Source organism: Schistocerca americana, chromosome 1 (genome assembly GCF_021461395.2).
Source record: "Schistocerca americana isolate TAMUIC-IGC-003095 chromosome 1, iqSchAmer2.1, whole genome shotgun sequence".
Classification (NCBI taxonomy): Eukaryota; Metazoa; Arthropoda; class Insecta; order Orthoptera; family Acrididae; genus Schistocerca; species Schistocerca americana.
The window spans coordinates 717,984,999-718,009,712 of NC_060119.1; the positions used below are offsets into that span (position 1 = coordinate 717,984,999).

The 24,714-nt window shown below is 40.7% G+C and overlaps 1 protein-coding gene across 1 annotated transcript in view; it reads left to right on the top strand.

Annotated features, from left to right (window-relative positions):
- The window catches only part of LOC124610257 (4-trimethylaminobutyraldehyde dehydrogenase-like), a 150,121-nt gene extending 126,337 nt beyond the window's left edge, over positions 1–23,784 (top strand). Inside the window, exon 9 of the mRNA XM_047140143.1 lies at positions 22,549–23,784. Coding sequence (XP_046996099.1) covers positions 22,549–22,768 — 220 coding nt within the window. The 3' untranslated portion in view covers positions 22,769–23,784. The remainder of the gene's footprint in view (positions 1–22,548) is intronic.
- The last annotated feature ends 930 nt before the right edge of the window (positions 23,785–24,714 follow it).

Genomic DNA, 24,714 nt, shown 5'->3' on the forward strand with positions numbered 1-24,714 from the left:
GTGGTTGGTAGATTTGATATGGAGCAAGGCACTGATGCAGCCAACTTGAAGTGGAGGTCAACATCAACTCTCCAAATATAGCAAGTGTGTCAATGAGGCTTTCAAAGACCAAAATTGCCCTCTCAGCCTTTTACAAAAACAGATCTCCTGTGCCTTGTCTCTCCTGTCACTTACCACCTTCCACAGTCCCATCATCTGGCCATAAATGAGCACTCCTCTCATGACTCAGTACCCCAGGAATGGAGCAACTGAGTCACGTTCTCTGCCAGGGTTTCAACTACCTCTCATAATGCCCTGAAATGAGGAATATCATACCCAGTATCCTTCCCATCCCTCCCTCAGTGGTATTCTGCCTTTAACCAAATCTATGCAATATCATTATCTGTCTCTACTCTACCACTGTTCCCAAGCTGTTGCCTCATGGTTCATATACCTGTAACAGATCTAGGTGCAAGATCATCGCATAGATCCTCCCACCATCATCTAGTCCAGTCTGACCACAAGCATCAGCCACTCATCAAAGGCAGGACTACCTGTGAAAGCAGTCACGTGATCAACAGAACAAATTGCAATGAGACTGTGCTATGTTTTACATGGGCACAACAACTGACAAGCTGTCCAATTGCATGAATGGCTGCCAACAAACTGGCTAGGAGACAGCTGGACCAACCAGTTGCTGAAAATGCTGTTCAACATAATGTGCTTCACTTCAATGACTTCTTCACAGCCTGTGCTGTCTTGCTCCTTCCCACCAACACCAACAGTGGCCTTTCTGAAGTGCGCAAGTGAGAACTCTCCCTGCAATACACCCTACGTTCCTGAAACCCCTCCCCCCTCCCCCCCCCCCTGTCCTCTCAACCCCTCCTCATAGCCTCAGCCTTCACTCGTCCCTGTTCTTCACCCACCTATCCCCTTCCTTGCTCTCATTCCAGCACTACAGAGCCTTTTATTTCACCCATGCTCCCACCAGTCTCTCTTTTTTTCCCCTCCTCTGCTTTTCTCCTTTTCTGCTCCCCTCTCCCCTCCCCTCCCCAACTATCCAACTGCACCTGGACAGCACTGTCCTGACCCCATCATGGCCCTGCATGCAGCACTACACCCTACCCTGCTATCCTTCCCCCTCCCCATCCCAGCCTCCTCCTTACCCCCACCACACAGACTGCTTCTCCCATCAGGTGCAGCTGTTTGTAGTCTGGCCTCACTAGCCGGAATCAGTGGTTGTGTGTGTGTGTGTGTGTGAGAGAGAGAGAGAGAGAGAGAGAGAGAGCTGTGCTTGCATGAATGTGTGGGTGTTTTATACATTAGAAGAAAGCTTTTCGGCCGAACGCTCACATGTATAGCAATCTTTTTGTTGTGCCTGTCTACTTTCCATATTGTTGTTATTCCATCCTGGATGAGTTTCCACTATTGTTAACATTTTACCAATATTGTGGTCATTTAGGATTAGATAATAAGGATAAAATAAAGAAGGATTTACAAGAATAGCAATGGGAATATAATTATGAAGCAGTTGCTGGAAATAAGAAATGTAAATCTTTTACATAAATTTTGAAGTCACTTTGAATTTTTTTCTGCTCATACTGATGAGAATATAATTGAAGGGGATGAGGGGAGGGGGGCAGAAGGCTAAGTAATGCCTGGAAATAAATTGTGTTAAAAAAAGAGACTTCTCTGTAACTCAGAGGACAAGTCACAATCTAGAATTGAACAAATTAGAGTATGCATCTTCAATACTTAATACATATTAGCAGCAGAAGTTGGGTCTTAGTCTCATATTGCTGATCAAATAGTATTCACATCTGACACAGAATATATGAATGTGTAGTAGAACTGGCTTAAGCATCATTTATTTATAACCTGTGTGTTGTGGACATACAGCTGAGTTTCATTTTTATGATGTGATAGGCATAATCATGTCCACATGCTTCAGACACAGATGCCAGGTTTTGTGCTTGAATGCTTCACAATTTCTTTTGACCATAATTAACATACAATAATGAGCATTTGAAAATGAAATTTTATACTCCAAAACTGCTCATGCTCTAAGAAACAAAAAGTAGCTGTTGCAAGGAATTAAAGATGTTTCAACTGTTGACACAAAACCCAGTCTTCAGTGATATGGAGAAAATAAACTACTCTGTAATGGTTTTAGAACATATTTCTCCCCTTAAAATCCTTTGATGAAACTAATTTGAGTTTCCTTTACAGTGAGTTGTGTGCCATTCAAAATTTTTAAGGCTGAAGGTTGTCGCGATAGAGCATCCAGTATCATATTGACTTTACAAGAGAAATATTTAATTTCAAAGTCAAATTTCTGTTATCTAAATGCTTGTTGCAATAAATCAGGGAAAATAATGACTTTTGGTTTGTTTTCTAAATTATATGTCTCCTGGGAGACAATGTTCAAATTTTCGAAACCTCATACGACTGTATTTGCTTAACTTTCTGTTATAGGATACAATGCATTTCTAAAAATGTCAATAATTACTTTTTAATTCAATAGTCTGGTGTTCTATCTTCCTGTGAATTGAAGACAACTAGTATAGTTTTTTTAATTCTATACCCTTTGCTATTGATTCCTAAATAAAAATCTTCTGACAATTTTGCATAGTAAAAGGTCAGTGCTTGACATAAACTTGTCTATAACTTCAAATGCTGCATTTTGTTCTGTGTCCTGCAGCAACAGCGAACTCGTTTTAATAATTTTAATGGTGCCAGATTATTTAAACTTAAGTCATCCACAAATCTAGATAAAAGCAACAAATACTTAAAAAAAGTATAAAAGAAATTTTAATTGTGTTTCTGCAATGTAGTTTTGAAAAATTTTGAGTAGCCTCCAATTTGGCAGTGCCTGTTTAAGTGCCCTTTGAAGGCATATTTGTCCTAAAATTTTAAGTGTTTCCTTGAAAATTTCAATTTTTAAAGTTTTCAATAATGCCACTTTATCCGAAAACTTCTGACATGTTATCAATAGCTTGTAGATACTCTTCCCATGTATCTACCCAGTGAGTTGGTACATTGGATAAGAAACTGGATTCTCATTTGAAAAGATGCATGTTCAAATCCCTGTGTGGTGACCCAGATTTAAGTTTTCCATAGTTTCCCTAAATTGCGTAAAGGCAGGGCCCAAGATAGTTATCGGATTGTACTCCATCTCTAATGACCCTAATGTTCCTTCCTTCTTCTTCCACACATATTTGTTTTTATTAAGATAGCGTCCATATATATAGTTATTCTTGTCAAGAGCATTTATCCTAGTACTTGGTTCAGTGTTCACAGAGATGTGGAAATTGACTGTTTTTACCCCAAAGGTTGACACCATCAACTGGTAGAAGTAATGCATTGTACTTTCTACTTTCTTCAAAAAATTTAATCAACCAATAACTAATGATGAGGCTGAAGCTGGTCAGATGATACATCTGTTTGAAATTCTTTAGTTGCTCTTCTGCACTTCTCTCGTTGATCACTCTGGGGCAGTATTATTCAATTGACTAATCTAGTGGCAATTACAATGCAAACATGTCCATCCACTTTGCTTATTTGATGCATTCAGTTGTTATAATAAATGATGGAATGCCCTGTAATGCCATATCTGGCATTCATTTTGTGTCTTGTCATGTGGCACTGTTCTTCACAAGTGCTGGGTAAGCTTTTATTATTATGCATTCAGAGTTGTTCATTATTCCTGGTTCAAATTAAAATACTTCTGCACATTTTTGCAGTATGGTGACCATGTCCTGTTTGCATCTACTGCTATAAATTTTGATCCGTTTCTTTCTCTGCTGTCATCTTTTCTCTGTTAGCGCATTGTAATCTCTCATAAACTCTTCTTCATCTAATTTTATTAGTATAACTCTTAGTTGCACACAGATAACTCCTGAATTTCTTTAAGTTCGTTAAACCCTAGTTTTCTGTCATTAGCTTCCTGTTATTTTACTAGTCTCACAAAAATCAATCTGCACAGACTGAGTGAAGTGGCTAAACGGTCAGACACTGGATATTTATTGGGGAGAACAGTGATCCAAATCCCCCTCTGGACTACCAGATCTATAGTGGTTAAGGAAAATGCTTGCATGGCTCCTGTGAAAAGTAATCATTTTTCTATCTTTAAAGACTTCATTGACAATGGGACATTAATCCTCAATCTTCCCTCCTTCAGTATGCACTGCATTTGCTATTAACCAGTCTATTACCAAACTAAAGCTGACACCTGAAGATAGTACAATAAGAACAATTTATTTGTATTAATTCTGTCATATTGCCAACCTGTTCAGTACCTGACCACCTAATGGTGTGCTCTTGCTGCCAGCTGTACTGAATTCTGGAGATGTTGGTTATTGTGCAGATTCACATAGCTTCTCAGGTGAATTTATTTATTTGTTAGTTAATCCCACCCACAAAAGTATTCTTTTCTGTTTCCTGAGCTAGAGCTGCTTTGTTTTGATAATGTATAGTACTTCCATTATTAAAAAAACTGATTAGCTCTTCCTCTTGCTATAAATCAAGCAAGAGCTCATCCATGTATAGCAGGAGGTTTAATGAAGGACTTGTTATGAAATTTATAGCATACCCTTTGTAATTTCTTCCCATTGTATTGATTTGTCTCTGTAAATCACTTGAATTACTGGAATTACTTTTATGCATCATGTTCCTTAAACAAGGCATAAACCACTCACCAGTTATACTGTAAATGTCACAGAGATGCGTCTTCTCTGATAGTACATTATGATTCACATAATCAGATATTAAAAAGTTTTAGCTGGTTATGTGGTGCTATTGTGTGACTTAAAAAGAAAGCAAACTTTCTCTTAGTGAAAGTGTGAATGAAAGTAACAGTGCAGTAATATCTCTGAAATCGGACTATGACTGTTTAATTTCCCATCAGTGCAGTTGATCATCAGTGAAATCTAGTTATTATCGTATTTACAAAAAGAGTTAAATATTATTCCACATTTATTTTATTGTTGGTAGATGGAATATGGCCCTCAGACATACTGCACATATATTTTTCTTATGCAATAACTTAATGACGTAGACCCAATGTAGATATTCATATCCTTATTGCCATCTCCTTTCAAAGATGCTTAACAGTGATATGCTTATATCTGTTTGGAAAGTAATACCTTAATTAATGCAGCATTCTGTACATAAAAGGGAACATTATTTTTTACATACTTTTGGGAATGCTTTTAACACTTTGGTGACCAAGCCCAAGTGCACCTCAAGCCATGACACTGCATTCCAAGGCCCATGCCCAAGTGTATCTTGTATCAGTATGTTTCACAACACTTAAGCCCCCTGTCACTTGAACGAGCTTGTGGAGCACTACTAGGATGCAAAGTGAGGCACTAAAATTATTGTGCTAAGCATGAAAAAATAAGGAACTGGTGCAGTTTTAATTATTTAGGTCATTAATGACACAGTAGAAGGCTTTCCCAAAACATTGAATATGATGAATGAAAATAATTTATTCACTTGCTAGCTAGGCTTCATTGTGTGACAAAATACCAACAAATTTGAGTCACTAATAACTATGAGACTAATAATGCGTAAACAATGGTTGGGCCCATAACACATCTACACCTGCATGACAACTCTACAAATCACACATAAGTGCCTCACAGAGGGTTCATCTAACCACCTTCACAATAATTCTCTGTATTTCCAGTCCTAAGCACTGTGCAGAAGAAATGAACACCTATACCTTTCCATGTGATCTCCGATTTCCCTTATTTTATATGATTATCATTTCTTCCTGTGTCGCCAACATAATATTTTCACTTTCAGAGGAGAATGTTGGTGATTCAAATATCGTGAGAAGATCCCACTGCAACAAGAAATGTCTTTGTTTTAATGTTGTCCACACCAAAACCCTGTGTCATGTCCATGACATTCTCTCCCCTATTTCTCGATACCACAAAATCTGCTGTCCTTCTTTGAACTTTCTTGATATACTCCATTAATCCTATCTGCAGCAGTACTCCAAAAGAGGACAGACAAGCATTAGCAGATCCGTTGCATCTGCTAAGTGTTCTGCCAATAAAACACAGTCTTTGGTTCAACTTCCCCACAACATTTTCCAATATGAATTGATCATAATTGTAATTACTATGTATTTCATTAAATTTATGGCATATTGATTTGATTGATTTATTGTGTAATGGAAGTTTAATGGATTCCTTTTTGCACTCATGTGGATGACCTCACATTTCCCCTTATTTAGCATCAATTGCCAATTTTTGCACCTTACAGATATCTTATCTTAATCTTTTTTCAATTGATTTTACTAGATTTACTAGATGATAAGTGACAGCAGCATCTGCAAACAACCTAAAATGCGTGCTCAGATTGCCTCCTAAGTCATTCATATAGATAAGAAACAGCAGAGGGCCTATAACAGAACCTTGGGGAACTCTAGGAATAACTTATGTTTTACTCAATGACTTTCCATCAATTACTATGAACTGTGGCCTCTCTGACAGGAAATCACGAATCCATTTTCATAGCTGAGACAATATTCCATGAGCGCAAGTTCGATTACAAAAGCTTTCTGGTGTGAAATGCTTTCTGGAAATCTAGAAATATGAAATCAATTTGAACCCCTTGTTGATAGCACTCAAAACTTCGTGTGAGTAAAGAGCTAGTTGTGTATCACAAGAACGATGTTTTCTAAATCCATGTTTACTGTGTGTCAGTAGACTTCTCTCCGAGGTAATTCATAACGCTCAAACACAATATAAGTATGGAGCTATTGCATCAGCATACTCTGAAAGGAACCTAAGTGGTATACAATATGGACTGGAAGACTTGCTTTTATTAAGTGATTTAAGCTGCTTCACTACTCCAAGAATATCTACTTCTAAGTTACTCATGTTGGCAGCTGTTCTTGATTTGAATTCTGGAATAGTTACTTCATCTTCTTTGGTGAAGGAATTTCAGAAGACATGTGTTTAGTAATTCTACTTTAGCAGCACTGCCATCAATAGTATTTCCATTGCTGTCATGCAGAGAAGACATTGGTTGTGTCTTGCTGCTAGCATACTTCACATACAACCAGAAACTCACTGGATTTTCTGCCACATTTCAAGACAAAGTTTCATTGTGGCAACTGTTATAAGCATCTCACATTGAATTCCACACTAAATTTTGAGCTTCTGTAAAAGATCACCACCATTCTTGGGGGTTTTGCAGTTGTTTAAATTTGGCATGCTTTTTTCATTGTTTCTGCAACAGTGTTCTGACCTGTTTTATGTATCATGTTGGATCAACTCTATCTTTTGTTAATTTATTTAATATAAATCTCTCAATTGTTGTCAATATTATTTCTCTGAACTCAAGCCACATCTGGTCTACACTTACATTGTTAATTTGGAAGGAGTGGAGAGTGTCTCTCAGGAAGGTGTCAAGTGAATTTTTATCTGCATTTTTGAATTTTTTTTTGGTGAATTTGTGTGGTGTTCAGTCTTGCTACAACAACCCTGTGTTCATCAATCCCTGTGTCTGTTTTGATGTTCGTCATTAGCTCTGGATTATTTATTGCTAAGAGGTCAAGTGTGTTTTCACAACTGTTTACTACTTGAGTGGACCCATGAACTAATTTCTCAAAATAATTTTCATAGATTGTGTTTAGCACAATTTTGAATGATATTTTATGCATACCTGTGGATTTAAATATGTATTTTTGCCAACACATCAAGAGCAAATTGAAGTCATCACCAACAATAATGGTATGGGTCAGCTATGTGTTCGAAATTAGACTCAAGTTTTCTTTGAACCTTTCAGCAGTTGTACCATCTGAGTTGGGATGTCGGTAAACCAATCCAATTATTTTATTCTGGTTGCCGAAAATGACCTCTACCCATAATAACTCTCAGGAACTATCTACTTCAATTTCGCTACAAGATCAATTACTTCTAACAGCAACAAACATGCCACCACCAACTGTGTTTAGCCTATCCTTTTTGAACACCATTAGGTCCTTCACAAAAATTTTGGCTAAATTTACCACCGGCATTAGCCGGCTTTCAGTGCTTACAAAAGATTTGACCATCAGTGCTGTCTATTAGCACTTGGAGCTCCTCCTACCTGTGTAGCTGCTTCTTGCACATAGTGGGCTCCTGGCCTATTTAGTGGAACCTGAAACCCAACCTCACTATGGTGCAAGTCCAGGAATCTGCAGCCTAAACAGTTGGCGAACCATCTTAGCCTCTGATTCAGACCCTCCACTGGGTTCTGAACCAGAGGTCCACAATCGGTCCTATCAACTATGCTGCAAATGGTGAGCTCTGCTTTCATCTCGCAAGTAAGACTGGCAGCCTTTACCACTTCTGATAGCCTCTCAAAACCAGAGAAAATCTCTTCCAATCGAAAGCAACACACATCATTGGTACCAGCATGAGCCACCACCTGCAGTTGGCTGCACCCTGTGCTCTTCATGGCGTCCAGAAGAACCTGTTCCACATTTGTTATCCACAAAGAGTCCACATTGGCTTTCTTCCCCTCTTAACCACAGTGTTCCTCCTCATCAACCCCTCACAGCACCCAAATCCTGACTAGATGACCTTTTCAACTTACTGCATCCCCCAAGACTGCCAAGCAACACCTCACCAGATCCAGTGCCAAAACAATCTCAGAGCACTATTGTTAAGCTTTCTGTAAGTTTCTCGGTCCCACAGAAGTTTCAGTCCTATCCAAAGGCCTCATCTCCAGCCGTATAACCAAATTTAAACACGCTGGAACTGTCAGTGACCTAATCTCCTTCTGCCAGCCATTTCAATGGAAACAGTTCTTTGCTGCATATGCTTCCAACCAAGGCCAATCTAATCCCAACACTGAACCCTGCCTCTCCCAGTTCATACCACTATACAACCATGATTCACCCCCCCCCCCCCTTCCCCACACACACACACACACACACACCTTCCACCTAACCACCCCCTCCTCACCTTCCAGGCATTTCTTACCTCCAAATTGGCCTAACTATCCTTCCTAAGAACACCAATCTTCCAAAAGAACATAGGATAGCAATACACAGCCTCAAAACAAGATACTTACCTAATCGTCCTACCTACAGTCATTATGAGTCACAATGACCACCTGGTGGAAAGTCAACTATCTGACTCCACCTATACACTTTGCCCATCGTACAATCCTGGAAGTCCAGTGTAACCTTCAATCCCAGCTTAAAGCCTAGACCCTTCCCTGAACCTGTCCCCTGAATCATGTCCTACCTTACCCCTATGAACCCTGCACCCCCACCTTCTACATGCTCCTCAAAATCCATAAACCAAACAATCCGGGACACCTCATTGTAGCTGGTTATTGTGCTCCCACTGACAGCAATTCGGATCTTACTGATCAACACCTCCAACCAATTGCCTGAAATCTCACCTTCCATGTCAAAGATACCAACCACTTCTCCACCGACTCTCCACCATCCCCACCCCTTCACCTCCTGGATCTCTACTTATCACTGTTGATACCACTTCCCTACACATCAACATCATTCATACCCAGGCTCTTGAGTATCACCTATCCCAACGTCCTTCAGACTCTGAACCCACTATGTTATTCCTCATACACCTTACTAACTTTATCCTAACATACAACTCCTACTTCTTTTAAAGGGAAGGTATAAAAATAAATCCGTGGCACAGCTTTGGGCACCCTGTGTGAGCCTCCTATACCAACCTGTTTATTGGCTATCTATAGGAAACCTTCCTAGCCTCCCAAAACCCCAAACCTGTGGTCTGGTTCAGCTTCATTGATGACATCTTCACGATCACGACTCAGGGCTCAGACACCCTACTCTCATTCCTTCACAACCCCAACACCCTATGTCCCATCCATTTCATGTGGTCCTTCTCAACCCAGCATGTCACCTTCCTTAATGTTGACCTCCTCCTCTATGGCAACTTCCTCCACATCTCTGTCCACATTAAACCCACCAACCACCAACAGTGCCTGCATTTTGACAGCTGCTATCCTTACACACCAAAAAATCACTCTCATACAGTGTGGCCATCTGGGGATGTGTTTCTACAATGAGAAGAATTATTTTGCCCAGTACGGTGAAAGTCTCACAAAGACCTTCACAGACCTAGTCCGCAATCAAATTTCCCATACCATTCCCCCCCCCCCCCCCCCAATCTTACTGCTACCCCCAAGAACCAAGTATAAAAGGAGTGATGCCTTCATTACCCAATATCAGACTGGACTGAAACAACTGAACCACATCCTTCTTCAGGGCTTTGATTATTGATCAACATGTCCTGAAATGAGAGACGCCTACCCAACATTCTTCCCATGCCCCGTAAAGCGGTGTTCCATTGACCACCTGACCTCCATAATATCCTTGTACATCCATAAGCCACTCCTAATGCCAGCCCCTTTCTACAAGGTACATGATCTGCCCAATACAACGGCCCAGCACTTCATATTCCACTCCTGTCACAGGTTTATCCTATGCCATCAGAGTCCAGGTCACCTGCAAAAGCAGCCATGTCATATACCAGCACTGCTGCAATCATTTCACAGATTTTTATATTGGTATGACTATCAATCACCTGTCCACCAGAATGAATGGCCACCACCAAACTGTAACCAAGTGCAAAGTGGATCACCCTGCACCACAACATGCACCTGATTTCATAGCTCCTTGATTTCAATGGCTGCTTAATTTCAATGGCTGCTTCACAATCTGCACTATATGGATCCTTCCTCCCACCATTATATGTCAATACTATGCTGTAAAATAGTCTTTCAGAACATGTGCACTGCTTTAAAGTAATAATCAGTCCAATGTTGGTACTGAATTGAAGATACTCCACGATAGATTTAAGTCTAATTCTGAATATTTACCTGCAGAAAATGATTGAATGTTAATATATCAAAAGGTTTAAAGGAAAATTATTAGGCTGCTACATGATCACAGTAGCACTGAAGAAGGTGGGAAATTTATAACAAAGTTACCATATGAAAGGTTGCTGAAGTTTTCCTGTACTATAACCACAAATGTTCAGTTCCAATAAAAGTTGTAAACAAAAGAAAAATAAAATGCACAATACAATTAACATCTTCTATAATATAATAAAACTAATCAGAACACACTCAAAAAAATAACAATGTTGGCTGAATTTGCAGTAAATAGAATAAAGACAATGTCCATGACAGTACATTTCATTGTTGAAGAAACAGTACTAAGTAACTGGCTGTGCAAATTTTCTGTATAAATGCAAAAAGGAGTGCTGCTGCAGCTCATTGTTACTACTTGTTACATACAGTGAGGTGCCAAAAGTCATGGGATAGTGAAATGCACATATACAGATGGTGATAGTATCATGTACGCAGGGTATAAAAGGGTAGTGCATTAGCATAGCTGTCATTTGCATTCAGGTGTTTCATGTGGAAAGGTTTCTGATGTGATTAAGGCCAAGCATGTGGAATTAACAGACTTTGAATGTGGGATGGTAGTTGGAGCTAAATGCATGGGGCATTCCATTTCAGAAAACAGTAGGGAATTCAATATTCTACATTCTACGTTTATACTCCGCAAGCCACCCAATGGTGTGTGGCGGAGGGCACTTTACGTGTCACTGTCATTACCTCCCTTTCTGTTCCAGTCGCGTACAGTTCGCGGGAAGAACGACTGTCTGAAAGCCTCCATGTGCGCTCAAATCTCTCTAATTTTACATTCATGATCTCTTCGGGAGGTATAAGTAGGGGGAAGCAACATATTCGATTCCTCATCCAGAAACGCACCCTCTCGAAACCTGGACAGCAAGCTGTACCACAATGCAGAGCGCCCCTCTTGCAGAGTCTGCCACTTGAGTTTGCTAAACATCTCCGTAACGCTATCACAGTTACCAAATAACCCTATGACGAAACACACCGCTCTTCTTTGGATCTTCTTTATCTCCTCCGTCAACCCGATCTGGTACGGATCCCACACTGATGAGCAATACTCAAGTATAGGTTGAACGAGTGTTTTGTAAGCCATCTCCTTTGTTGATGGACTACATTTTCTAAGGACTCTCCCAATGAATCTCAACCTGGTACCCACCTTACCAACAATTAATTTTCTATGATGATTCCACTTCAAATCGTTCCGTATGCATATTTCCAGATGTTTTACAGAAGTAACTGCTACCAGTGTTGAACCCGCTATCATATAATCATACAATAAAGGATCCTTCTTTCTATGTATTCGCAATGCATTACATTTGTCTATGTTAAGGGTCAGTTGCCACTCCCTGCACGAAGTGCCTATCTGCTGCAGATCTTCCTGCATTTCGCTACAATTTTCCAATGCTGTAACTTCTCTGTATACTACAGCATCATCCGCAAAAAGCTGCATGGAACTTCCGACACTATCTACTAGGTCATTTATATATATTGTGAAAAGCAATGGTCCCATAACACTCCCCTGTGGCACGCCAGAGGTTACTTTAACATCTGTAGACATCTCTCCATTGATAACAACATGCCGTGTTCTGTTTGCTCAAAACTCTTCAATACAGCCACACAGCTGGTCCGATATTCCGTAGGCTCTTACTTTGTTTATCAGGCGAAAGTGCGGAACTGTATCAAACGCCTTCCGGAAGTCAAGGAAAATAGCATCTATCTGGGAGCCTGTATCTAATATTTTCTGGGTCTCATGAACAAATAAAGCGAGTTGGGTCTCACACGATCGCTGTTTCCGGAATCCACATCCAGAGATCCACAGTGTCAAGAGCGTGTTGAGAATACCAGATGCTAGGCATTACTTCTCACCACAGACAATGCAGTGGCTGACAGCCTTCACTTAACAGCCAAGAGCAGGAGCACTTGCGTAGAGTTGCCAGTGCTAACACACAAGCAACACTGCATGAGAAAACCACGAAGGTCAATGTAAGGCAGATGATGAACACATCCATTACGACATTGCTGTGAAATTTGGCATTAATGGGGTATGGCAGCAGATGACCAAAGCAAGTGTCTTTGCTAACAGCATGACATTGCCTGCAGTGACCATGTTGGCTGGATACTACACAACTAGGAAACTGTGGCATGGGCAGATGAGTCCCAATTTCAGTTGGTAACAACTGATGGCAGGGTTCAAGTATGGCACAGACCCAGTGAATCCATGGACCAAAGTTGTCAACGAGGCACTGTGCAAGCTGATGGTGGCTCGATAATGGTGTGGGCTGTGTTCACATGGAACGGACTGGACCCTCTGGTCCAACAGACATGATTATTGACTGGAAACAGTTATGTTCAGCTACTTGGAGATGATTTGCAGCCATTCATTGATATGGACTTCACATTCCCAAATAACAATGGAATTTTTATGGATGACAATGTGCCACCATGTCATTGGACCACAATTTCTCATGACTGGTTTGACGAATATTCTGGACAATCTGAGCGAAAGATTTGGCCACCAAGATCACCTGACATGGATACCATGGAAAATTTATGGGACATAACTGAGAGAACAGGTAGTGCACCAAATTCTGCACTGGTAACACTTTTTGCAATTATGGACAGCTGTAGAGGCAGCACGGCTCAATGTTTCTGCAGGGGACCTCCAACAACTTGTTGAGTCAATGGAAACTATGCTGGGCAAAAGAGGTCCGATGATATTAGGAGGTATCCCATGACTTTTGTCACCTTAGTGTATCCCTCCATGTTAGAAAGCAGTTTCTGAATCAATGATTCAGATGATGGAAATGGGCAGCATTACATAAGGTGATCTTTTCATAGAGAAAGAAGTAACTGCTCACTTGGAGTAGAGTGTTTCCAGTTTGAATTTTCCCTCTATAGCTGAGTGTGTGCTGATCTGGAACATCCTGGCAGATTAAAATTGTGTGCAAGACAGGGACACAAACCTGGGAACTTTGCCTTTCATGGTAAAGTGCTCACTCACTGAACTATCCAAGCACAACTTGTGACTGGTTCACACAGCTTCACTTCTGCCAGTACCTTTTCTCCTACCTGCATCCTTTATGGAACTAGCTCTCCCAGAAGAAAGCATACTTTGTAGAAATGGCTTAGCCACAACTACAGTTGAAAGGTAAGAGAAGAGGTATATGTGGGGTTGAAGCTGTGAGAGAGCATTGTGAGGCATACCTGGGTAGCCCAATTTAAGTGATCTTGCCAATGCAAGGCAAATGACCCTCAACTGAGTCCCAGCCTGGCACAAAGTTTTAATCTGTCAGGAAGTTTTAAAGTGGAGAGTAGTTTCTGAGAGTGATTGCGAGCTGCCAGGCACTGCCCCAACCGATGATCCTCTGCATGATGAACTCAAGGTGCTCTGCCAGAGAGCAGCGAACAGTGGGAGTGAGGGGATGTGAATTGGGAGGAGGTATTAGGTCAGAGGAGGCAGAAACTATTGGATGAAGGGTGAGGGGTGGAGGGTGTCAGGATGTAGGTTATTGTAGGTTGAGACCAGAATAAATCTTGGAAGGGGAGAAGGTGTTGTAAGGGTAACTCTTATTTGCTCAGTTCAGAAAAGCTGGTTGTGGGGAGAGGATACACATGGCGTGGGTTATGAAGCAGCCATTAAAATCAACCACGTTATGTTTAGCTACGTGTAGCACTACTGGCTCGCCCACTTTGCTCTTTGCCACAGTTTGATGATGGCTGTTCATCTAGTGCACACCTGGTTGATAGTCATAGCAATATAAAAAGCTGTGCAACATTTGCAGCAGAGCTGGTATATGACATGGCTGCTTTCACAGGTGGCTCAGCCTCTGATGGGGTAGGATATGCCTGTTATGGGAGTGGAATAGGAAGTGCTGGATGTGTGGATTGCGATCTTGCACACGGTTATGATCCCTGTGGCGAGGAATGGGGTTTGGGCTGGTATAGGGATGGAGTAGGATGTTGTGGAGGTTGGGCGGGCAATGGAACACTACTTTAGGAGGGTGGGAAGAATGTTGGGTGGGATGTCTCTCATTCCAGGGCATGATGATAGGTAACCCCAGATGGTCACACTGTATGGGAAGGATTTTTTGGTGTGGAAATGATGGCAGATGTCAAAAAGCATATATTGTTGGTTGTTGGTGGGTTTAATGTGGACAGAGGTGGTCCCAACACACGCGTATTCCCATACCTCATCCATTCCATCCTCTCTCCCATGTTTTTGTATGTTTTTAGGTATTTTACATATTTTCACTATGTGTGCATATTTTTGTATGTCTGTACCTATTTTTATGCATCTTTTTCTGTTGCACAGCTCATCTAACAACCACATAATGACGTCATTTTGTTTCCCCAAAGCCACCCCTGCCACAATCGACCTATGCTCCATCTTTCTGCACCAGTTTAAGAAAACAGTATCCCTTTCCCTGGCTAAAACCCTGTCCCACTTCCTGTTCCTTAAATGTTGCCTAAACTAAGGAATTCCACCAAACAGCCTTACTGTAAAAATTCCTTCTCTGTATCCCACCCCTTCTTTCATAGTGACATTCACTGTTACAGATTCTGTCAGTCCCTGTCCTTCACAAACCTGGTACTGCAAAAACATGGCACAGGTATCCCAGAAACACCTCTGCTTCCTGCACAAAATCAGGGTTGCCACAAGTTTCCCCAAGTGAAATTCCATGTTATTTCCCTAACTTCCAGATGAGTATTAGCATTTTTCCCTGACAAATTTTGAGATCTCAACGGTAAGTTAAGACGTAAGTTGACAATCTGTCTTTGCATCTATGGTACAAGAAACAATAGTGCAAATGAGGAAATATCTAAAAAAAAAAAAAAACTTGCATGCAGATGGTGTTTCCTGATGTGATGTGGTGACAAAAATACGCCTTTCCTTGGAGTCACATGCCGGATTTAAAATACCTTCACTGATTTCAGAAACAACCTGAGAAAAAAAGTGGGCCCCTTGAAAGAAGTGTATAAGGCAGGGAAGGATTGTGTAAACCAACACTGTATATGACCAACAATAAGATGTTGGCACTATTTCCTTCTTCTTATCATCCATACTTTCTAACATATAAACTACTTTTGAAGTGCCAAAATATACTAGAACAAATCAAATGTCTATAAAATGCTACACTGTACGACATGCTTTCAGTGAGACAATTGTCATTGGGGGTTATTTCATAGCTCACTGTGAGTTCAAAATGTTCAAATGCGTGTGAATTCCTAAGGGACCAAACTGCTTAGGTCATCAGTCCCTAGACTTACACACTACTTTAACTTATGCTAAGAACAACACACACACACACACACACACACACAGACACACACACACACACACACACACACACACACACACACACACACCCCCATGCCCATGCCCGAGGGAGAGGACTCTAACCTCCGGTGGGAGGGGCCGTGCAGTCCGTGACATGATGCCTCAAACCTCGTCGCTGCCATGAGTTGATTTCTGACCTTGTCTGACACACAGTTATGCACATCCCCACCGGATTACTTATCCAGGACTTCCAGTTGCTACATGCAATGAAATACCACCTACTATTTCAGCACTTATGGACCTTGCAGTGGACACTCTTTCTTCACATCTACATACACTGGCAGAATCTGTAGATTTGTCATTCTAATTGTGACACACAGAACAATTATGTATGAACAACCTAGCTGACACTGTTCAATTACCACAAGAGAATGGCACCGTCTGTAACTGATAGCCATAGGGGAAGCTTCACTAACTGCTGTGCATAACATCTTTGCAAGGACACACACTGCTACAGCTGCACCTGCACTCGCTGGGGACAGGAATTAGTATAGTGTTCAGTACAGCCTGCACTAGTTGTGTCCCACGCTCCACCTTCTTTGAACCCCTTGCCAATTTGCTGTTAATAACAATTCACTCCATTGCATCATAATCACTCCTGCATCCCCAGCATGACAGAAAGTGTGCTGCCTTGGCTCCTGATTGCCTTAAGTACCAAAGAGATGGTGAACAAAGTGTTAGCTGCCCAAATAGTCTGCTCATTTGACAGCCCCTGGATGTCTCCAATCCATCTTGTGCTTAAAAAGGCTAGCACTTCCCAGCTTTTCAGAGTTACAAGTGCCTTAACATAAGGACCATTCCAGATACTTACATATTTCCAAATATTGAGGACTTCAGAAATCTCCTGGTGGGTGCCAATGTCTTTAGTGTAACAGACTGTCAGATGGTGCACCTACAGATACTGATGGATGCAGAGGATGTCGGCAAGACTGCTATAATTACACCATTCAGGTTCTATGAGTTTTTACACATGCTATACAGTTTAAAAAATGCTGCTCCGACCTCACAGAGATTGATTGATGGCATACTTTGCGACACTTATCAGTGTTACGCCTACTTGAATGACAGACTAGTATTTTTGCCTTCTTCACACGAACATGAACTGCCCCTCAAATCAGTTTTCATGCCTTTGAACTGGGTGGGAGTAATTGCTAACTAAGAGAAGTGCCAACTACACAAACCTACTGTGACTTTCCTCGGACACTTCCTCAGTGCTGACGGTCACAAGTCAATTGATGATTCCACTACTCTTATCAGTTCACTGCTGCCTCCTCTATTGTATGAAGAGATCAGTAGGTTCTTAGGGATGGTAAATTTTGTATTGCAGACAACTCCCACATGATGCCAACACTCAGCTTCTGATAACTCAGGCCCTGGGGAAAAGGTGGTCTCATGGACACTTATCATGCTGCATGCTTTCAGTGACTCAAAACAATTCTTTTAACAGGCTGTTGCTATCATACTACTGAAACCTCAGGCGCCGTGCGGGATTAGCCGAGTGGTCTAAGGTGCTGCAGTCATGGACTGTGCGGCTGGTCCCGGCGGAGGTTCAAGTCCTCCCTAGGGCATGGGTGTGTGTGATTGTCCTTAGGATAATTTAGGTTAAGTAGTGTGTAAGCTTAGGGACTGATGACTGTAGCAGTTAAGTCCCATAAGATTTCACACACATTTGAACAATCCTCAGGCCCACCTTATTATTACATCTGACATGAGTGACACCACCATCAGAGCCTTTATCTAGCAATAAGTTGATGGAGACTTCCATCCCTTCCATTTCTCCTTGAAAAAACTTTCAGATTCTCGGAAGAAGTGGTTGGCATATGACCAGAAGCTCCTGGTGGCCTATGAGGCCATCATGTTCTTCCAGGAAGATGTCAAAGGCTGACAATCAACCTTATTTAACAATCATCATCTGCTAGCGGAGTTGATTACTAACGTGCCCTCCAGCTGTAGTGGACATTTAGACTTTATTTCTCAGTTCACCGCAGACATCCACCACATGAGTGATGCTGACAACCTTATTGTAGACTGTGTAGGGTGTCAGCTATTGTCAATGACCTCGACTTCAGCATGATGACGCAGCCCCAACTCATTCATACAGAACTGCAGACTCTCATCTCAGACCCAACTTCCAGGCTTAATCTTTCATTTCAGCAGCTGCGTGGCACCAATAATTATCTTCCCTGTGATGTTTCTGCTGGTAGGACACAACCTCTGGTTCCTCTTGATGTATGAAGTCTGGTATCTGACAAGTTACATGGCCTTGCACACCCACTACTCACTAAATGCTTCATCTGGCCTGGGACCAAATGGGACTGTAAACTATGGGGGCAGGCTTCTCCTGACAATGAGATAAGACTGAATACAGTGTTACCATCCCTTTAAGCACGTTCGATGTTGCGGAGGGATACCTTTTACATGTGCATGTGGACTTGGTAAGACATCTACCCAAATCCCAAGGAGCCTGCTACATAGCGTCCATCATTGACTGGGTTACAAGCTGGGTGGAAGCCATATCTATTAGTGATATTATGCCAAGAACAGTGGCCTGTCCCTTGATAGACACTAGGATAGCCCTGCTGTCGTCACCACTGACCAAGGGCACCAGTTCGAAGTGGGCCTCTTCAGTGTGTTGTACCGCATGTGTGATGTTCTGCATTTTCACACTACCACCTACCACCTCCGACGGAAGGGTTTAGTTGAGTGCTGGCATCACACACTGAAAGCCATAGTCATGTGATATGCTGGAGAGTGGAACAGTGCTGTCATATGCTGGGGAGTGGAACGACGCTCTTCCGTGGGTTTTACTGGGCATCTGCACAGTGTTTAAGAAATACCTAATCATGTCCTTAGCCAAGCTCACCTGCCACGAACCAATCCACTTACCAGCTGAATATTTCTAGACTGCACCAACTATCTCAGCCATAGACGTGCCTACACTAGTACGCAACATCAACCATCATATCTCATGATTATGCATTCAAAGTATTGCTGATGTACGCACACTGACCAAAAAAAAAAGAAGTCACAGAACCAAAAAAATAATTTGTGTAGAGTAATGAAATTTCAAGAATACATTTGTCTCGAGATCTTGTGATCGGGCAGTCCAAGGCAACATGTTGACATACTGTAGAGCGTGTTGGGTTACAACAGTGGTGTGTGGTGGAGCATACACCTGTTGGAAAACAGCCTCTGGAATGCTTTTGATGAATGGCAGCACAACAGAGTGTATCACCAGATTGACGTAAAAATTTGCATTTGGGGTGTGTGGGATAGCAACGAAATACATCCTGCTGTCATATGAAATTACACCCTAGATCATAACTCCAGTGTAGGTCCAGTGGGTCTAGCATACAGACAGGTTGTCTGCAGATCCTCAGTTGGCTTCCTTCTAACCAACACACGGCCACCACGGTCACTGAGGCAGAACCAACTTCGATCAGAAAACACAACAGGCCTCTACCCTACCCTCCAATGAGCTCTATCTTGACACTACTGATGTCACAAAAGGTGGTGGCTTGGGTCAGTGGAATGCACACTACAGGGCGTCTGGCTCAGAGCTGTCCTTGAAGTAACCAATTTGTAAAAGTTCATTGTGTTACTCTGATGTCAACTGCTGCTCAAATTGCTGCTGCAGATCTACATTTACATCTACATCTACATCCATACTCCGCAAGCCATCTGACGGTGTGTGGCGGAGGGTATTTTGAGTACCTCTATTGGTTCTCCCTTCTATTCCAGTCTCGTATTGTTTGTGAAAAGAAATATTGTTGGTATGCCTCTGTGTGGGCTCTGATATGTCTAATTTTGTCCTCATGGTCTTTGCGAGATATACGTAGAAGGAAGCAATATACTGCTTGACTCCTCGGTGGAGGTATGTTCTCGAAACTTCACCAAAAGCCAGTACCGAGCTACTGAGCGTCTCTCCTGTAGAGTCTTCCACTGGAGTTTATTTATCATCTCCGTAATGCTTTTGTAATTAGTAAATGATCCTGTAACGAAGCGCGCTGCTCTCCGTTGGATCTTCTCTATCTCTTCTATCAACCCTATCTGGTACAGATCCCACACTGGTGAGCAATATTCAAGCAGTGAGCGAACAAGTGAACTGCAACCTACTTCCTTTGTTTTTGGATTGCATTTCCTTAGGATTCTTCCAATGAATCTCAGTCTGGCATCTGCTTTACCGACAATCAACTTTATATGATCATTCCATTTTAAATCACTCCTAATGCTTACTCCCAGATAATTTATGGAATTAACTGTTCCCAGTTGCTGACCTGCTCTATTGTAGCTAAATGATAAAGGACCTTTCTTTATATGTATTCGCAGCACATTACACTTGTCTACATTGAGACTCAATTGCCATTCCCTGCACCATGCATCAATTCGTTGCAGATCCTCCTGCATTTCAGTACAATTTTCCATTGTTACAACCTCTCGATATTCCACAGCATCATCTGCAAAAAGCCTCAGTGAACTTCTGATGTTATCCACAAGGTCATTTACGTATATTGTGAATAGCAACAGTTCTACGACACTCCCCTGTGGTACACCTGAAATCACTCTTACTTCGGAAGACTTCTCTCCATTGAGAATGACATGCTGTGTTCTGCTATCTAGGAACTCTTTAATCCAACCACACAATTGGTCTGATAGTCCATATGCTCTTACTTTGTTCATTAAACAACTGTGGGGAACTGTATCGAACGCCTTGCGGAAGTTATTGAACGCCTTGCGGGAGTCAAGAAACATGGCATCTACCTGGAGCCCGTGTCTATGGCCCTCTGAGTCTGGTGGACGAATAGCTCGAGCTGGGTTTCACACGATCGTCTTTTTCGAAACCCATGCTGATTCCTACAAAGTAGATTTCTAGTCTCCAGTAAAGATGCTCCAGAGCCATACACTGAACACCATGGTTTTCCCTCCCGGTAATGTCACGTGCCCATCTGGAGCCCGGTCTTCTTGTGACTGTACTTTCTAGTGATCAGGGCTGCCAGCAATCATATACAGTGGCTACATTCCTGCCAAATATTTCTACAGAATGGCAGAAGCCTTACTACACAACCTCATTCAAACTCAGTGAGGGGTTGATAATGGCATCTTCGTTATCATAAAGACATTCTTGACTAATGTCAACTCACCAAATCCAATCTCAAACATAACTAATGCTCACAACCATTACAGCATGTATTTAAAGCAAACCTTGATTTGCCACTCCATGGTGGCACTACTAGCATCACTCTTATGTGACTGGCATATCATAATCATTCAGATGTAGAAACATGGCTACCAACTTTCGTTTGTGTTACACTAATTCTTCTTACTGTTGTAATTGTTTTTACCCACCAGTGTATTCAGAGTGCATGTATGTTTTATCTCACTACTGATACCCAGTGGCTACAAACCCAACAAATATTTAACAGGTAGTATGATATAGATCCATATTTTGTTTTGTAATTTAAGGGCTTGGGCATGCATAAGAATTGGTATGTCATTCTTCTTTGAACTGATGTAGTTAATTTGAACTTAAAGATCAACCACATGTGGCATCTGCTATTGTAATACTTTAGGATTGTCCATATGTGAACTACCTCCCAGTAAAATTCATCGATACTGTTTTCTCTCTTTTGTACTACCTACTTCTACCCCTCCTCCCTTTCTATTGACCTCTTCTTGTTTTTTCTTTTCTGTTTCTGTTCTTGAATGATAATGTCCTTTGCCTTGCACCTTTTCAGCTTAACTGTTCTCTTATTTGTTGTTGATGGTTCTCCCTTTTCATCATTCACTCATTACTTATTTTAGTTATAAACCTTTATTACATAATTTTATACCATTTATTAACATTCCTTTCTCATTATCTACCACTTCTGTATTTATTATTAATTTTCTGCAGGTGTTTCTTTTCCTGTATGGCCATTATTCTCTGGATAATTAATTAACTTTTGGTCTTAAATGTGTTAATTAACTTTTGTTCTTAAATGTGCTAATTAATTTATGCAGAATGTATAATTTGTTTTATTTTCTCAATAATCTTTATTTTGTATAGTTCTCTTCTGTGTGCTTCTGAAGAAATCATCCTTTCCCATTTGTGTCCACCATCAGTCACTTCTTTGTATTTCTCCTCATTTTCTGAATAGACACAGTTGTTTCCAAAGATCAGAAATTGCCAGACCATCCTACAATGCGTTAAATGTCCATAGAGTAGTCCCTGATGTTTACACATATTATAACTTCTATATTGTGTTGCTCTGTCTTGAATGTGTTTGTTGTATCATTTGACTGTGTTCAATTACTTGTTTTTACAGAGATCTATCACGAGCATTTAGAGTTATAAGACAACTGGAAGCTGGCACTGTCTGGATAAATAATTACAATCTATACCCTCCAGAACTGCCATTTGGAGGGTACAAGTGGAGTGGAATTGGTCGTGAAAATGGAACTGCTGTTTTTGAACATTATACTCAGACAAAAACTGTATTTGTAGAGACGGGGGATGTTGATGCAGGCCCCCTTTACCCACAATGAGTTTGCTTCTCATTCCATTGTTGTTAATGAGACTGATGCTTTGTATGTTTTTTTATATATATATATATGTTATAAGAGGTGTAGAGTTCACACTGGTGTGTAATAGATTCTGGTGGCTAAGCATTTAGTTAGAACAAAAAACTTGACCTTTTGGCTTGCAAGTAATAAATCCATTTACTTCTGTGTTTAGGTGTAAATCCCTACTCCTAGATAAATGTTGTCAACAGAATCTTTCCAATATCTATAACATATGTTGTTAAAACAGCTGCATAATTTGTCTTTCAGATTGATTGCTACATCGTACATTCCATAAATTGATTCCATGGTTCTCAAACATACAGCCTGATCTATCAAAAGCCCATAATATTTTGGCAGATGACCATTCCACCATCATCAGGTGTTACTGATTGAATGAAGCATCAGCACCACCTGATAATGGTGGGATGGTTGCCAACGGAAATATCCCGGACTTTCAATGATCTGATCTAGCAGTACACTTGAGAACCAGTGAAGCAGCATATATGCTGGGAAAGCCTCAGATCACACATTCCATACATTTTTGTGACCTATGCATTTTAGGGTACAAAAATAGAGAAACTGAATAAATACAATAAATTCACACATCCAGTTACATTAATAAATCATGCACACATTGTTTACATTTTTTATACTTGTCTTTGAGTATTGTTCAAGTTGTTGAAGAGATGCTGGTTTTTGTTTAAGGCTGTTTTCAAATAAATCAATTATAGTTTTACATCATAAAGCAATTATTTGTTTGTGTAAATATGTAAAAGTTTCAGTGAAAAGAAAATTAATTATATATAAACACATAATGAGCATATCATGTATCTGTACTTTTCACACCATTGTACAAAGTGTGCCAGAGGGCATTTTGTGTATAAGATTTTATGATAAATCTTATTTTATTATTGCTTACCACATTTTTTAATATTTTTAATTTAAGGTGGTAACATTTGTTAATTCAAAACGAGCTAAATAAATACCTTTTGTGAGTGCTACTGCGTTCAAAATTTAGTATCCAGTTACATATTTGTATTAAATCTAAGACAACGGAACTATAGGAGGAAAAAAATTGAAAATAGCGCTTGTACAAATGTGCTGGCCAATAGTTTACCAAGAAAGAAAATAACTTAATAGATTTGCAATTTGCGTGCATGAATAGAGCTCACAAATCATATAAGACCTCATAACTCATGCAGCACTCAGTTCATCACATTACAACACAGAACCATTATCAGCTCATATAGAAACTTTTTTCCCAAGAAAAATATAGTTGTTGAGGATCCATCTACTACATTGTTATGCCATTTCTATGTAGGTTAGAATGACATTTCAATAAAACTGTTATAAAATCACACCAACTCTTGGGTCTCAATTGGTGAAAAGTGGCTCAATAAAGGGTGTCACAGGGCATAGACCATAACATTCTTGGATATGGTGACTGTGAGTCATGTCCATATATATTTACTTATACAGTTGTAACAACTGTTACCACTTTATGTCTATAAGATAGACTGATATGATGAGGACTATTTTCTTTGCACAGAACACATAGTGTCAGTTTGCTAGCTTCACATTTGGCACCATTCGTGTAATGTGAAACTTTTTAAAAACACTTTTGGAAGCTACTTTATGTGGTGATAGGTTTATTACATTATCCATTTTGAGGAACTAATTTATGTTACTTATTTGAAATGTGAGCTTTCCCCAGCATATTGAATGTCCAAATTCGTTTGTGGGAATGTCAAAAGTAACTTCCTCAACAGCCACAAATATTTCAACAGCTGAACACAGTCAGTGTACAAATGCAATGTGAGGTCACTGTGCATGGGAGCTTAACTCTTTAGTGAGCAGGGCTATGCAAATGCAGAAACCAAAAGATGGTGTATGCAGAAAGACAACACATACATTAAACAACTACCATA